The 13,873-nt window shown below is 41.3% G+C and overlaps 1 protein-coding gene across 6 annotated transcripts in view; it reads right to left on the bottom strand.

The window, feature by feature from the left end:
• Window positions 1-13,873, bottom strand: part of TENM4 (teneurin transmembrane protein 4) — a 611,632-nt gene that overhangs the window by 344,866 nt on the left and 252,893 nt on the right. For all 6 annotated transcript variants that reach the window (XM_061990604.1, XM_061990638.1, XM_061990629.1 and 3 more), the window contains one exon: window positions 12,036-12,305. In XM_061990604.1, the coding sequence (XP_061846588.1) occupies window positions 12,036-12,305 (270 nt within the window). The remainder of the gene's footprint in view (window positions 1-12,035; window positions 12,306-13,873) is intronic.

Raw genomic sequence — 13,873 nt, forward strand, 5'->3', positions numbered from 1 at the left:
AATTATATAGTTTAGCATGCATTTATTCAGATTCTTGCTTTTTACATTTTTTATGAAGGGAAAAATGGTGAATAACAGATTTCTTATTCAGTAGATGATTACTGGATTTTTTTTTGGTTGTTGTTTGTTTTTTGCCGTTGTTTTTCGTTTATTTGGAATTCACATCAAGCTGAATCTAAATGGAAACTGGAGTTCAGTCATAATTTCACCCCTCTCCTCCCAAACTGAATGTAATAAAAGTATTTGAACCCGCTGGAGATAAGAGAAGGAAATAAGTCTTGCACAGAAAATGAGTTGGCGTTAACAAAGACAGCACTAGCTGTCGCTGGGGAACTGGAACAGAGGTGCATTTCTAAGAGAGCTTGGCAATGCTTCTTCCTCACTGGCAATGCTGGCTTAAATAGCTCCCAGGTGGTTTTGTTACTCCACCCTCAGCCACTGGCCTTTGTTTGACCCAAATCAGGAAGATTCTTCTGTTGGGTGGGATTTCTGCTGATCTCTCTATGTGGGGACGGCAGCGAGCCCACGGGAGCTCTGAAATCATGGCTCTGTGCTGACACACTGGCCCTGAGGAAAAAGTTCAAATCACCCACTTGTTGGGTATAAATCAGAGCTGGACTCCATGAACAGTTGCACTGTCATGACTATGGAGATGGAGAAGCCCTGCAAAGGAGCAGAAAGGGGCACCAGGGTGGCAACCTCTTAAACCAGTTGTCTCCCCAGATGCAATGTGTCCTGGAAGTTGCTATAATACGTCTTGCCTCTGTTTTCATTCATGCAGATTTTCCCCTCCCCTCTTTTTCAACAGCTGGTGGATTTCTGACTTCTGTACATGCACATTGAGCTGATCTACTTGAATGACTTGATGAGAAAACAATCTCCCTTTCCACCTGCAGAAGCAGCAGCTGCTGTCAGGAGCTGATCTGGCTGCTCAAAGCCCATCCTTATGGGCTCGCCCAGAAACTGCAGCAAATTCACTGCTTTGATTTCCCTTAAAACTTTGGCAGTTAGGACATTGTTGCTTGGAAAGGATCTCAGAATGATTTACAAGTCTTTAACATGTTATTCTGAACTTAAGCCTTAGTTGAGCCTGCCATCATTTCCCATTTTGTTTAAACAGTTTACCTATTAAAAGAAGAAATATCTATTTAATGTAAATTAAGTTTGAAATAAGAAATTAATGTTTCTCCTTCACTACAAAGTGACCTAACCAGGGCAGAAATCAAGGCTTATGTTTCTGAGAAATGACAGCAGAAAGCTGTCATTTTGATGAAGTAGTGCTTTTTCTGAGTTTCCCACCACTGAAGTTGGTTGTGGAAGCCCTGTAGCACTTTGAGGGGGTGTCATTAAACAAAGCAGCGAGCAGAGGGCTGTGCTTGCTGCCAGTTCACACTACTTGGCATCAAAAGGTCTCATCTACAGAGTTGCAAGGGGAAAAAAAATCACTGCCTCAGTGCTGCAGCAAGGGAGAGACAGCAAATTTCAGGGCCTGCTGTTTTCAGTGAGTGCCCTGGGCACCTATGACCATCAGAGGACCCGGGAAGCTCTTGTGATCTCTACGAGAGCTTTTGATATAATGGCTCATGCTGCACAGTTTGACACTCTCTGTCTCACAGTTGCTCAACCCAGTTCCACAGCTTGTAAATTAATGCAACAACAACAAAAAGCAGCTTTTTTTTTTCATCCCACCCTCCCCACCCAAGATATTTAGTGCGTGTTTGAGTGGCTGCATAATATTTTAAGCACTTCAGCACTGAGAGTTCACTCAAAATATTATGGGATAGAACTGAAGTGTAGTTGATTTATTTACTGCTGTCCATACCTTTGATTAGAAAATATTTGGGTTCACAACTTAAAATGAGGAGGAGAGAAAAACAAATAATATCCTAGTTCTGTAACAGGGAACTGAGATAAAGAAATAAAGAGAAATTAAGTGATATAACCAGGGTTAAGCTCTGTTTGTATTAAATCTCTTGAAATGCAGTCCAGTGCCCACCCAAAAGCATCCCTTCTTCGTCCTGTAACGTCTCCTCCCAAAATGAGTCATGTGAGGCAAAGACTTACTTTTGATCATGCCATAACAAAGTTAAGTTTGTGAAATGTTTCATCTGCACAAACACCAGATAGGAATTGTATTTATTTCCTATATATATGTATGTTTCAAAATGATCTGTGCTGGGATGGACAAAACAAAGCAACAACCTGCCTTAGGGTGTGTAACTAAAGTTTTTAGAGGCCATTCAAAGAAACACTGAAAACTTTGCAGAATTAGGGCAGCATTTGCAATCACTGCCCTCAATTGAATGAAATGGCATTTTTGCTAAAAGTTAATCCAAAGCCTCTGAGAAATAAAGCAATGAGATTTTAATGAATAAATTCTCATGGCAGCAGCTGTGCCTTTATTTGGAGCTCAGTGTGCACCTCTGCGCTTGGATAAAACAAAAATAACGTGTTCTTTCTTCTCATTTTTGTTCTGCTTATGGGTGGAGATGCATATTCACTGAAAAAAAAAGCAGAGCCAAATATCTCAAGGGTCAGTGGAGGAGACTGGACCAGATGTGGACTAACACTTTGTGTGCTGGACCTAAAGTTGATGCAGCAGCTCAAATGGGACTTCAGAAATACAGACATGAGCATGTGGAAATGCTAGTCTGGGGAGAAAGCCTGGTACCCTTTTTCCCCTGTGCAGGATGTTCCTCTTGGAAAGGCTGGGATAGCATATTGACATGTCCTTCCTATTGCAGCTTGGTGTGACCACCTCTTTACACATTCAGGAATGAAGCAGAAAAAGAGGAAAAGACAAATGGAAAATAAGCTTTGCCTCCCTGGTCCATGCTTGACCAACAAGTTTAATTCTATAGGGAAGAGGTCCTTTGGTCATGGATATATCAGATCATTTTGAGGTCTCAGCCATTACCTCTTCCTTGTTTGGATTTATTGTCCCATCTAATCCTTTGCTTTTCTCCATGTTTCTTTCATTTCATCTGTCTCAGGTGGGGCTCAATCTTTTGCTTAGGACAGAGCTTGTGTCTTTCCCTAAAATAAAAATCCTGCTCTAGGTCTATCCTGGCCCAAGCACTGATGTCTACACCAGCTCTGATGACCCTTGGTGTCCTAACCATAACCCTCACTCCATGGCATTAGCCATTCCCCTTGGGCATTGACACACAAATCCCACCCCAAAACCAGGCTGGAAGCAAAGTTTTGCTATCAAAAGAGCAATAGGCCTTTTGCTGCTGAACTTAACTGTATTCCCCCTGGGATGTTTCACACCAAAACAAGTTATTTACAGCGCTCGGAAATAGTGTAAAATGCACAGATTTACATCCAGAATACTTGGCAGCTTGACAGCAGTATTAATACATGCAATTATTTTCCTTTAAAAAAATTCTCCATGACAAGGCAATTTGAAGTGGTGAGGGGAAGGGCAAAAATTTACAGCATAATGGAAAAGAACAGTAAATTCTTACCTGTTAATGCTGATCCTATGTGCTCTCTCCCCCAATATCCAGGCTATTAATGAATTTCTAGAGTTTGGGCTTTTTTTTTCCTCCCCTCTTTAATGGCTTCATCATCATCATCACAATAATAATAAGGTGAAACCTACACACTAACCTATAGTGAACTGCAGTTCATTACAACAGAAAAACATTGTGAAGGTGCTTAATGTCAGCATCCTTTCAGATGCTGATTACAGTCATACATGAAAGACATTCTCTATGTGACATACCATTTGGGAACAAAAATACTAAACAAAAAAGAAAATAGAAAGTCTTTTTCTCTAGAGGTGAAGAGGCCAGTGATGAGATAGATTAGCCCTAGAAATCAGTGGGAATTCCTTCACCGTGAAACAAAATGAAGATACTGATCACTATCATGGCAACCGAGGTATTAAACACAGGATAATCCCACGTACCTTCACCTCCTGGGAAGCATGGATGCTGCTGTCTACCTCTGCAGTTCCTGGGGTGAACTTGATGCTATCAAAGGGACAGTCAGCTCTAGAGTGGGCTGAATCCTGCCTGAGAGACAGGGGCGTTGTTATTTGAAATGCTTTTTCACACCCAGCGTACAGGGGCTTGGTTGAATGTGGAGGGAGATTAGAATCTACTGCCCTAAACCCCATCAATGTACTGTCCTATCGTGGTAAAACATTCTCTGGGAGTCTTTTGAAGAAGTAAAGTAGTGCCTCACCTTTTAATTTTCAAGAAGTGTCTCAGGGCTAATATCTAAAAAGGACAAAAAAGATAAAAGGACAGAAAATACGAGGAATCCATCATCAACAATGTCAGTGGATAGGAAGCTGGATCACAAGTAGGGGAGGTGTAACAGCCTTCAAGGGAGCCATTTTTCAGTGGAGGATGTAGCACTGGGATGGTCATGTAGCTGAAATCTCCTTTTTAGGACTAATATTCTTCATAGGATTATTAGTATCTTTATGGTTGGAGAGCCTGAAGGCACATTCCTTCCCTTGACCTTCACATTTCAAGTGATCGCCAAGTCTCTGAAAATCTCCACAAGGCAGCTTTGGTAGGTTGCAATATCCAGGCAATCCTCATGTATTGTTAGAATGGGGAATTTCTTGCAAATTCTACCTGGAAAAGAATAGTCTGAGCGTTCTGAGGAACTAAAGCAGAGAAGGAGATCAGTAAAAATTCCCTTCTGGATCTGCTACTCATTTCTGTAGTGTCTCACTAACTTTTGCAACTGATGACGGATCTTTAGTGGTAAGAGTTCTGGCTAATTTTTATTTCAAGCCCAAACATCTTGTTAATATTAAGGTTACAACTGATAGGAGGCAAGTGAAAGATGACAGCCAGCAGATGCCTGATCTTGGCCGGGTAATTCTAATTTATTCTTGTCTTCCCCTACTCAAAAGACATAAGGGAAGCTTAACAAAGTATAGCTCATAGCACATTCCTCTTTTTATACATACATCTATATGTATTTATTGTGAAAAATAGTTTGTTGTTTGTCTTTTGTTAAAAAAAAAATCTCCTTTCTGAATTCTCCAGAGTCCAAGTATCACGTTTTTGTCTACATGGTTTGCAGAAGAAGCATGTCTGAAGCACACACTCATTTACTGGAAGTATTTTATAATGCACTATTTAATTCAAAGGAGAAAAAAGGAGATGATGTTGCTGCAGCCACGGTAACAACATTAACAATACAATGTATGAAGCCTGAAAGGAAATGACTCAGCAAAACATGATATTAAAAAGGAAAGTCACCATGGATTATCAACTGAGGTATTAACAAATAATTTGTGATGCTAAGATTACACAGTAATCCTGGCACTGCTAATTGCACTGGTGTATTGAATTGTATTTTAGACCAGTGATTTAGGTCAACATGATTTGGAGAAGGGGAAGGTGAATGCAAAGAAGAGTAAAAATCTTTGCATAAGTTCAGAGTTGTTTAGGAGAACCTTGCAAGGCCTCTGGTAGTAAGTAACAGACAAAAGCTGGAACACAGAAAGTTCCACTTAAGGAAAAACTTCCTTACTGTAAGGGTGACAGAATCCTGGCACAGGTTGCCTAGAGAGGATGTGGAGTCTCCTTCTCTGGAGGTTTGCAAGACCTGTCTGGATGCATTCCTGTGTGATCTAGGGGGACCTGCTTGAGCAGAGGGTTGGACTAGATGATCTCTAAAGGTCCAGTCCAATCTCTACCATTCTGTGATTCTATGATTCTAAGTATGGATAATAGGAGATGAGCTCTGGATAATCACAGGCAACAAGAAAAGCACACAGAAATTGCTACTGTTTTACTAGACCTCTCCTAGCTATTGTAAAACAACTCTGAAGAGAAAATATTTAGAAAAAGCTGATGAAATTCTGAAGCATGTGACTTGATCATTGGGACAGCTTTCTGATGTAATAAGAAGACAAAATGTGTATAAGAAACTGACTGTCAAACAGCATGTTGAGGTGTATTTTACCAAGAGTACTGGGATTTATACCACTCTGGCACGTTGGCTGTTTTGCAAACAACAGATAGTTATCACCATATACCTTGGACCTGATCTAACACTACTGATTGCAATGGGACTGTTCAAAGGCTTCAGTAGGTCTGCATCAGACACCACTGAGTAAATGAAAGTGTCTGATTTTTTAACTACCCAGGAGATTAAAAAAAAAAGATATCTCATTTCTTCAGTGTTCCTTGTTTGAAAGACTTGTCTTTAATTATTTCCTTTTGTAGTGTACCCCTGTGTTTTGAAATATCTTATATAAGCATTCGATTCTATTGAGTCCTAATTTCCTATGCACTTTCTTAACAGTTCTTTCTAGAAGCAGTAATGGAGGTTACTGCAAGAAATGCTCTTTAAGTCATATATTATCTTAATTAAAATGGCTAAGAGTTGGGTGTGCGATGGTAGAGCAGGAAGAACTATCATGTGAGCTTTCCAGCTCCTGATTGCCAGTACTCTTCAGTTTTAGAAAAGCCTATGAGAATTTTACAGACGGGAAATTTATTTGATGAGAAAGAAAAAGTTAACTGTAACATATCCACTACCTTTCTGATCAAGCTGGTAAGACTTGGAGAGCAGGTTTGGATATTGGTCTGGTTGGTCACTTGAGACTTTTAAAGCTCATTTAAATGCATCCTAGAACAGTAGGGACTAAAAGAATAATTATTGCACTCAGTGGGGTGTGGGTCCAGCAAAGTAAAATGAATTGGTTCTCTTAATCTTGTCATCAGTGAGTAGGTCCCTGTATTGCTATAGTCACCATACCACCGTTGGCACTGCCTGGCGATTTCAGAGGTGAAATCAAAGACAAATGAAACTGGAGATTAAACAGCTCTTCCTAAGAGAAGTTAACCAACAGAAGTGTGGTGGAAGTGCTGAGTCTGATCATACCTTCATCCAACTCATTGATAAATGAGAGATTTGAGCTCAGCAGAGTTGTTCTCGCTCCTTTTGCACATAAGAAATGCATGTGGAATTGTTTGCAGGATCACACGTTTCCTACATACTGTTAAATTGTGAAGATAGAAAGCAGCAGCACAGTGCAATTTGACAGCAATGGTCCTGCAGCCTGAATTTTGGCTTCCAGAATGGTTAGATCTATAAATTTAGTTCATGTCTACTAATCTCCCAGTTGGCTAGATAAGAAAATGCCACACTTCAGCAACACTTCTGCTGCAGGAATTTCTTTACACAATATATCACAACTGAGCATCTCCAGCTCAGTTGAACTGTCTCAAGCCATCTGATGTTACTCATCTCGCCTGTGAGATCCTTCTGGCCGCTTGATACTGCCCACATTCTTCCCAGGAGAAGATGATGACAGAGAGAAACATCAGCTCCACTCTGCACATATACACAGCATTAATCACTGCTGACTTGTCCTGCTAATGAAGAAAACTGTTCACCCTCACTCCTATTCCTCATATTTAACCAGCTACATGCCTTGGTGGATATTAACACTAAACTCAGATTAAAACTAAAGTGAATCCTTAGTTTGCCACAGCTTCGTCGGAATAGCTGACAGTTATGCTTTGGGGTTTTTTTTGTGGGAAGGCATTTTCTATGGAAATACCTACATTTTCTGCTTATCTCTCATGTACAAACCTGTCATAGAATCATTTTGTTTGGAAAAGACCTTTAGGATCATCAACTGCCAAGCCCACCACTGAGCCATTTCCCTTAGCACCTCATCTGCACAACTTTTAAATATCTCCAGAGATGGGGACACTGCCACCTCCCCAGACAGCCTGTGCTGGTGTCTATCAACTCCTTCCATGAAGCAGTTTTTCCTAATAGCCAATGTAAATCTCTCCTGATGCAACTTGAGGCCATATCCAGGGACTGAAAACAGTTTTGACAGGTCTGCGGTAAGACATCAGTTATAGACCGCAAAGAAATGTTCACAGTCTATTTCAGGGGTGCTTACACACAAAAACTGACCATCTCTACATCTGAGAGCTCTAGTCAGTACAAAAGCCTGAGATACTCAAAGCCTAGTGTGAAGAGCTCTGGATGGCCCTAAAGTCAAAGAAAGCACAGTAATGCTACAAACTTGCGACTGGAGAAAGAGTGGCTCAAGGAGCCACCATGTACAGACACTGGCTGAGGCAGCATCCAATCTAGACCATTTTCAACACCTATTTGTTTAGTTTACTCTTTAAAAAAGTTATCACAGGAGTTCCTCAGACTCCAGTGGTTCACAGGCAATGGACACAAATTGCAGCAGTGGAAATTTCGATTGGCTCTTCAGAGAAGAGTTGTTCACGACAAGTGTGGTCAGCACCAGAAGCAGGACATAGACATTGTAGCCTCTCCATCCTGAGAGATGCTCAAAGTATAACTGAACAAGGCTCTGAGGAGCCAATCTGAACTCAAAGTCAGTTGTACTTTAAGCAGGAGACTGGATGAGAGACTTTCAGCAATGCCTTCCAACATCAATTATTCTGTGGTACGGTGTTTCTATGATGTCTTTATGATTAGAAGTATTTTGCTTTTAGTATATGACTGAATTGCTGCAAAATAAGTCAATTTCTGGAAGGCTATTACCTTGTTCTCCTTCATTGTACTCTTCTCTATATTAAACAATTGCTGTCTCAGTACAAAGCCGGTTCAGGGTTACCTAAGGTAATGCCAGTTAACTCCAGGCTCAGATCCAAATGACCACTTCAGGAACTTCTTTTGTTTGAATCAGTCTTGCTGAGAAACAGGGAGAACTGTACGGGAAAGACGTTCTCCTAACTTCATTGCTAGACTTCCAGGAACCAAACTCCTTCCTCCCTGTGTATGGGTCTGAACTGTCCATGGGAGTCCATGATTTCAGTTTAGCTTAAATGATCACACTATAGAATAACCCTTGATCTATATGAAGTGCCTGCTATTTTAGCTGAAGAGAGTGATTGCACTATCCTCAGACAAGATGCAGTAGCTTGGGCTGTTCCCTCTCTCCCCTTACTCTGCAAAGTGACCATCCAGGTTGAGCAAAAAGCACTGTCCAACAGAGGGGAAGTCATTGGAGGTGTTTGGGTGTGCAGGATCTGAGCTTGGGGCAATGCCAGCTGTAACTCAAGCTGACTCTTCAGTGAAAACAAACTCTTAACCTACTAAAAGTATGCAGTGTCCTGGAAAGCCTGGGATCAGTTTAGATAAAGCATTGAATGGCTTTTCATGCCAGCTGCCTCTGCGAGTGATTTATGGACTGTAATATGCGATGGAACCAGAGCACTTCATTGGTTTCCTTAAAGACAGAAGTGTGGATTGTGGCTGCACTTACTGAGAAACTCGTCTGTTCCTTCAAAGCATCACTACTGACATAAAAGCAAACCTGCTCTTTGAGGCAGTCAGACCTCTCATTTTCTAAGAATACAGTAAATGTCTAGGTAGAATTGCACTTTGACAGCTTTGGATTTACTAACATCAGAAGTAAGTTCTGATTATTTATTTTGGGTAAATAATGAACAGCATAAAAATTGCTGATGTTAACCTTCATTGGAAAAGTTGGTTTAATGGCCCTCATAAAATCTTCTATTGATGGCAGGTTCATAAAGCTCCATATTGACTTCAGCTAAAGGCTATAACTTCTATCAATACTGTCAACAATTAATATTGACTAATAAGGTATCCTGTAAACTGAGTCCTAGCATTATGTTACTTTATGCTGCCATTAGCAAAATTTCATGTCTTCTTGAAAACATTTGTTCTATAAATCTGGGATTTCTCAAAATAGCCTGTGTGATAGCTGACAGTGGAGGGCCCAGACACTGCTTGTGTGAGGAGGGCGGAAACACAGAGCAACTTTTGCGTTTGCCAGACAAAGCTTCTCAGAGGATCTGAGGCTTTGTTTGCTCCAACAGCAGGTTTCAGGCTTAAGGGGTGTGTGTGCAGAAGTTTCTCACATCATTATCTGTGCCAAGCAATTACAAAATGAAAATGGACAAATTTTGTGCATGCTTAAGACTTTTCTGTAGTCCTTCTTCTCTTCTTCCCTTGCAACCTTTGTTTGGATATGGTTATACCACCAATTCAACTGCAATCTCTATATTGAAATGATGTGTCTTTCTTTCAGCTCTGGACCGGTTTTTCTGACCTGAACCTGGCTGATGTCTCTGATATCTGTCCCTGACATCTGTCTCTGACATCAGCTGAAGCTCCCCAAAAGCACAGTTTGGACTCTAATGTTTTCCCTCAAGTTCCATTAACTTCTTTCTCAAGATGAGCAGCACCATTACATACTGGACACTCTTGAGATTTTATTTATGCTACAGAGACTTGGTATTTTTTAGTGTGATACACCCTTTCTCATTCAAAAGCCTCATCATCTAAGACTGCAAATACCTAGGGCCTGAAAAAACCTCTTCCACATTTGTACAGCACTTAAAAAATGCTGCAGGTATGTTTGCCATCTTTTTGCTTTCCTTTTTCTAATTGCTATGGGATGGTTCAACAAATGGTTAGTGTGTTGTTACATTTAAGGGAAGAGGAATTGGAAGTTGTCTCAGTCCTGACATGAGTACTGCTGCCTCTGTTATTACTTTCAGTAAAGCCTTTCAAGGCATGTGCTCTTGCTAATGTGTTGTTGCTAATATAATTTCATTTGTAAGTGATCTGTAGGTACAAAGTTGCATTTGCACATACGGAGATAGCATTACGGATACCAGTGAAAAAGACTCCAGCAGCTAATGGAATTCTTCTCTCTTAAGATCAAGGGGGAAAAAAAAAAAAGACTAAAATTCTGTGCTTTTCTTAGTGGGCGTGGAAAGAAAAATCTATGGGGTGGGATCATAGCTGCTTATGCACCACCACACCACCATGGAAAGCATAGAAGAGAGCTTTGGACACAGGAGACTGGGATAGAAGAGCAAGATGTTTGCTTTTGGTTGTTTTCTAGTGATTTCATAGCAGTGTACACAACTCTAATTTGCCCCTGATGATTCCTGTTTTTCATCAAAAGACAAGGCTCGGAAGGAAAACAATATAATCTGGCACTACGTATCTGCTTTCCTTAATGGGTGCAGCCCTGTAAGATACTACATGAAGAAACTTAAAAAAATATTGTAAAGATAATTTTAAAAGGTTCTTCAGTACATCCTTCAAACAGAAGGCCATTTTCTTTGAACTTTGCCTAATATATCATTATCTCGGAGCAGAAACTTAATAAGCTTCTACCGTAATTTTGTTGGAGTTAAACATAAAATCATGTGGGTGGTGTATGTCTCACCGTGTCATGGCTTCCCAAGGAAAAGTTATCATCATTTGTCACTATAATACTGTGGCAAAAAGCATAAAGAGAACAAGCAATAGTCATTTCACATCATTTTTTTCCTGTGCTGAGCTCAAGCTCTCGATGACTTATACACGGCGGCTATATTAAGAAGCAGGCTGTGCCATAATTGAATTAAAGGTGCAAAGGCATATAGGGCTGTGTGAACTCCTGGGTCAAGCTGCAATTGAATCAAAATCCTCTCTCCTTCCTACACTACTTGGCAGAACTGCTGACCAAAAGGTTCGCAGACCTACAAAATGCATGCAGGAGTCCCCACAGCTGGGGACACAAAGTTACCGAGATAAAAAAATCTGTGACCTTCAGCTTTTATTTCACACGAAGAAAAAGGCTTCTAAAAATATTTCACCATCGTTTTCCTTCAGAGAGCAGTCAGACGATTTACATAAATGAAACGGCTCCTGTCAAGGAACCAGTGAGGAAAAGAAGGAAATTATCTGCCCCCAAAATCTGTAGCAAAGATAAGAGCAGCATCAGCCAGGGGAAGGGAGATTTAAATGTTTTTCATCTGAAAGGTCGCTACAAAAAGCAGAGAGAGTATTACAGCCACTTAATGATCTCTGTCGCTGTGATAAATAAGTAGGAGCTTCTCCAGCAGTTTATTAACAAACACTCTGTAGGACAGTACAAAAGGCCATGACATGGGGCTATTAGAAGAGTGTTTTCACCGAGCCTGATAAAAAAAACCAAGCCAACACAAAAGCTAAGGAAGATTAAGGTGGAGTGGTAAGAGGCATTCCTGCTAGAGCCCGAGGCTGACACCACATGCGCTGTCACCACTTACCAGTTTCAGTATTCTCATGCTCTGTGTCCGTGAGGGTAAGGTTGGAGTTGGCCCGACTCGACAAGCAGGAGCTGCGTCCGGACTTGGGGTTGCGTCCCCAGAGCCTCACGGGATGCTCAGGTGACATGACCACGTCTGCCTCCGTGTCGGCATCCGAGCCGGCGCTGATGGAGTAGCCGCAGTGAGGCAGCCCGATATCAGTCCGGTACAGAGTCCCGTGTGTGGGTGTCACGTCTTCAAGACCCAGCTCTCGCAAAGAGAAGTTGGCTCCTGGGAGAAAACAAAGCAGCCTGCTTACTCTGTAATAGGGGATGGTTCGATCTAGCATAAGTCAATTGCAGAACACTTCATTTTCTAGCTTCACACTGGGCACAGCAGCTCCTAATTCCCAACAACACCTAAGATTTCCCTGGTCTCTTGTCTTGCTTATTATGAGACTAAATGATGGTGCCAAGACTAAAAACCAGGTGGATTTCTTCTTCTGGAACCTGAGAAGAATTCAGGGCATGTAAAGTGAACAACCTTGAAAGCAAAGATGGGTAGAAAAATGATGGAATTCTTTAGGAGAGGCAACAATAATTTTCTTGGGAGAAAAGCAAAGTGAGGCATGATCAGAAGTCCTCCCATATACCTGGCAACTCCCCTATTATAGGAAATCTGCTTATTGAGTGAGTTCTGCTCCCTGAAATTACATACTGGGATTTTAAATTTCCTTTGGTGACCTTACTTTCCCTTTGCTGACCACTCACACCTTGACTCAGGTTAGCCATTCATTCTGGTACAGCCACAGCAGAAGTTATTTGGCTGCAAATGGCTGCAGTTGTTTAGCTGACTAAGAGTACAACCTGAAAAATTACTCCAGTCCACGTCTTGTTACCTGCAGAGCTTTAAAATCAGACCAAATTAATGTGAATGAGGCTTCAAAAATGAGCACATTTTGTTTGGAGTGTTGCACGAGGAAGCTGGGGAGAGCGATTCATGGCTCCATTTTAATCCTCATTTATTTATTAATGCAGGCTTTTATTTTTCAGCCTTGAATGTCTTTAAAAGATTTTGGCAACCCATGAATGCCTTTAGCTGCACTGTGCATTTATGCAGCACAATGCACCTCTGCTCTTGTTACGCTACGCCTCAATCAGATGGATTAAGAAACTTTATCTCTAACTGGTAGGAGGTATCAGGCCCTGGATCATGGCCAAATACCAACACTGCTGATCAAATTCGGCCTAGCTGGCTTCGTCCCATTATTTCAACACGTAAATCCTCTGCAATAAAAAGAGAGGTGGAGCCTGACGAATCTATGCGCCAACCACAGACTCGGTTTTAGAGCAGACTTTGCAGCTCAGATACATTTCAAGAGAACTTCTGGAGAGAGGCCAGCACAGGGCCACCAAGATTATCAGAGGACTGGAGCATCTTCTTTATGAGGAAAAGCTGTGGGAACTGGGGCTGTTTAGTCTAGAAAAGGGGAGACTGAGGGGGGATCTCATTAATAGTTACAAATATCTAAATGGTGGATGTCAAGAGGTTGAAGCAGCACTTTTTTCTGTTGTATCTAGTGACCAGACAAGGGGTAATGGGATGAAGCTGGAACACAGAAAGTTCCATTTAAACATAAGAAAGAACTATTTCACTGTTGAGGTGATGGAGCGCTGGATTTTCCTTCCTTGGAGGTCTCCAAGACTCGCCTGGACATGTTCTTACTCAACCTGATCTGGCTTGACCTCCTTCTGCAGGGGGATTGGACTAGATGATCTCTAAAGATTCCCTCCAACCCTACCATTCTATGATTCTATGATAAATCCAAATGCATGATCTCCAGGACAATTTAGGCCCAA

This window comes from Colius striatus, chromosome 1 (genome assembly GCF_028858725.1).
Source record: "Colius striatus isolate bColStr4 chromosome 1, bColStr4.1.hap1, whole genome shotgun sequence".
Classification (NCBI taxonomy): domain Eukaryota; kingdom Metazoa; phylum Chordata; class Aves; order Coliiformes; family Coliidae; genus Colius; species Colius striatus.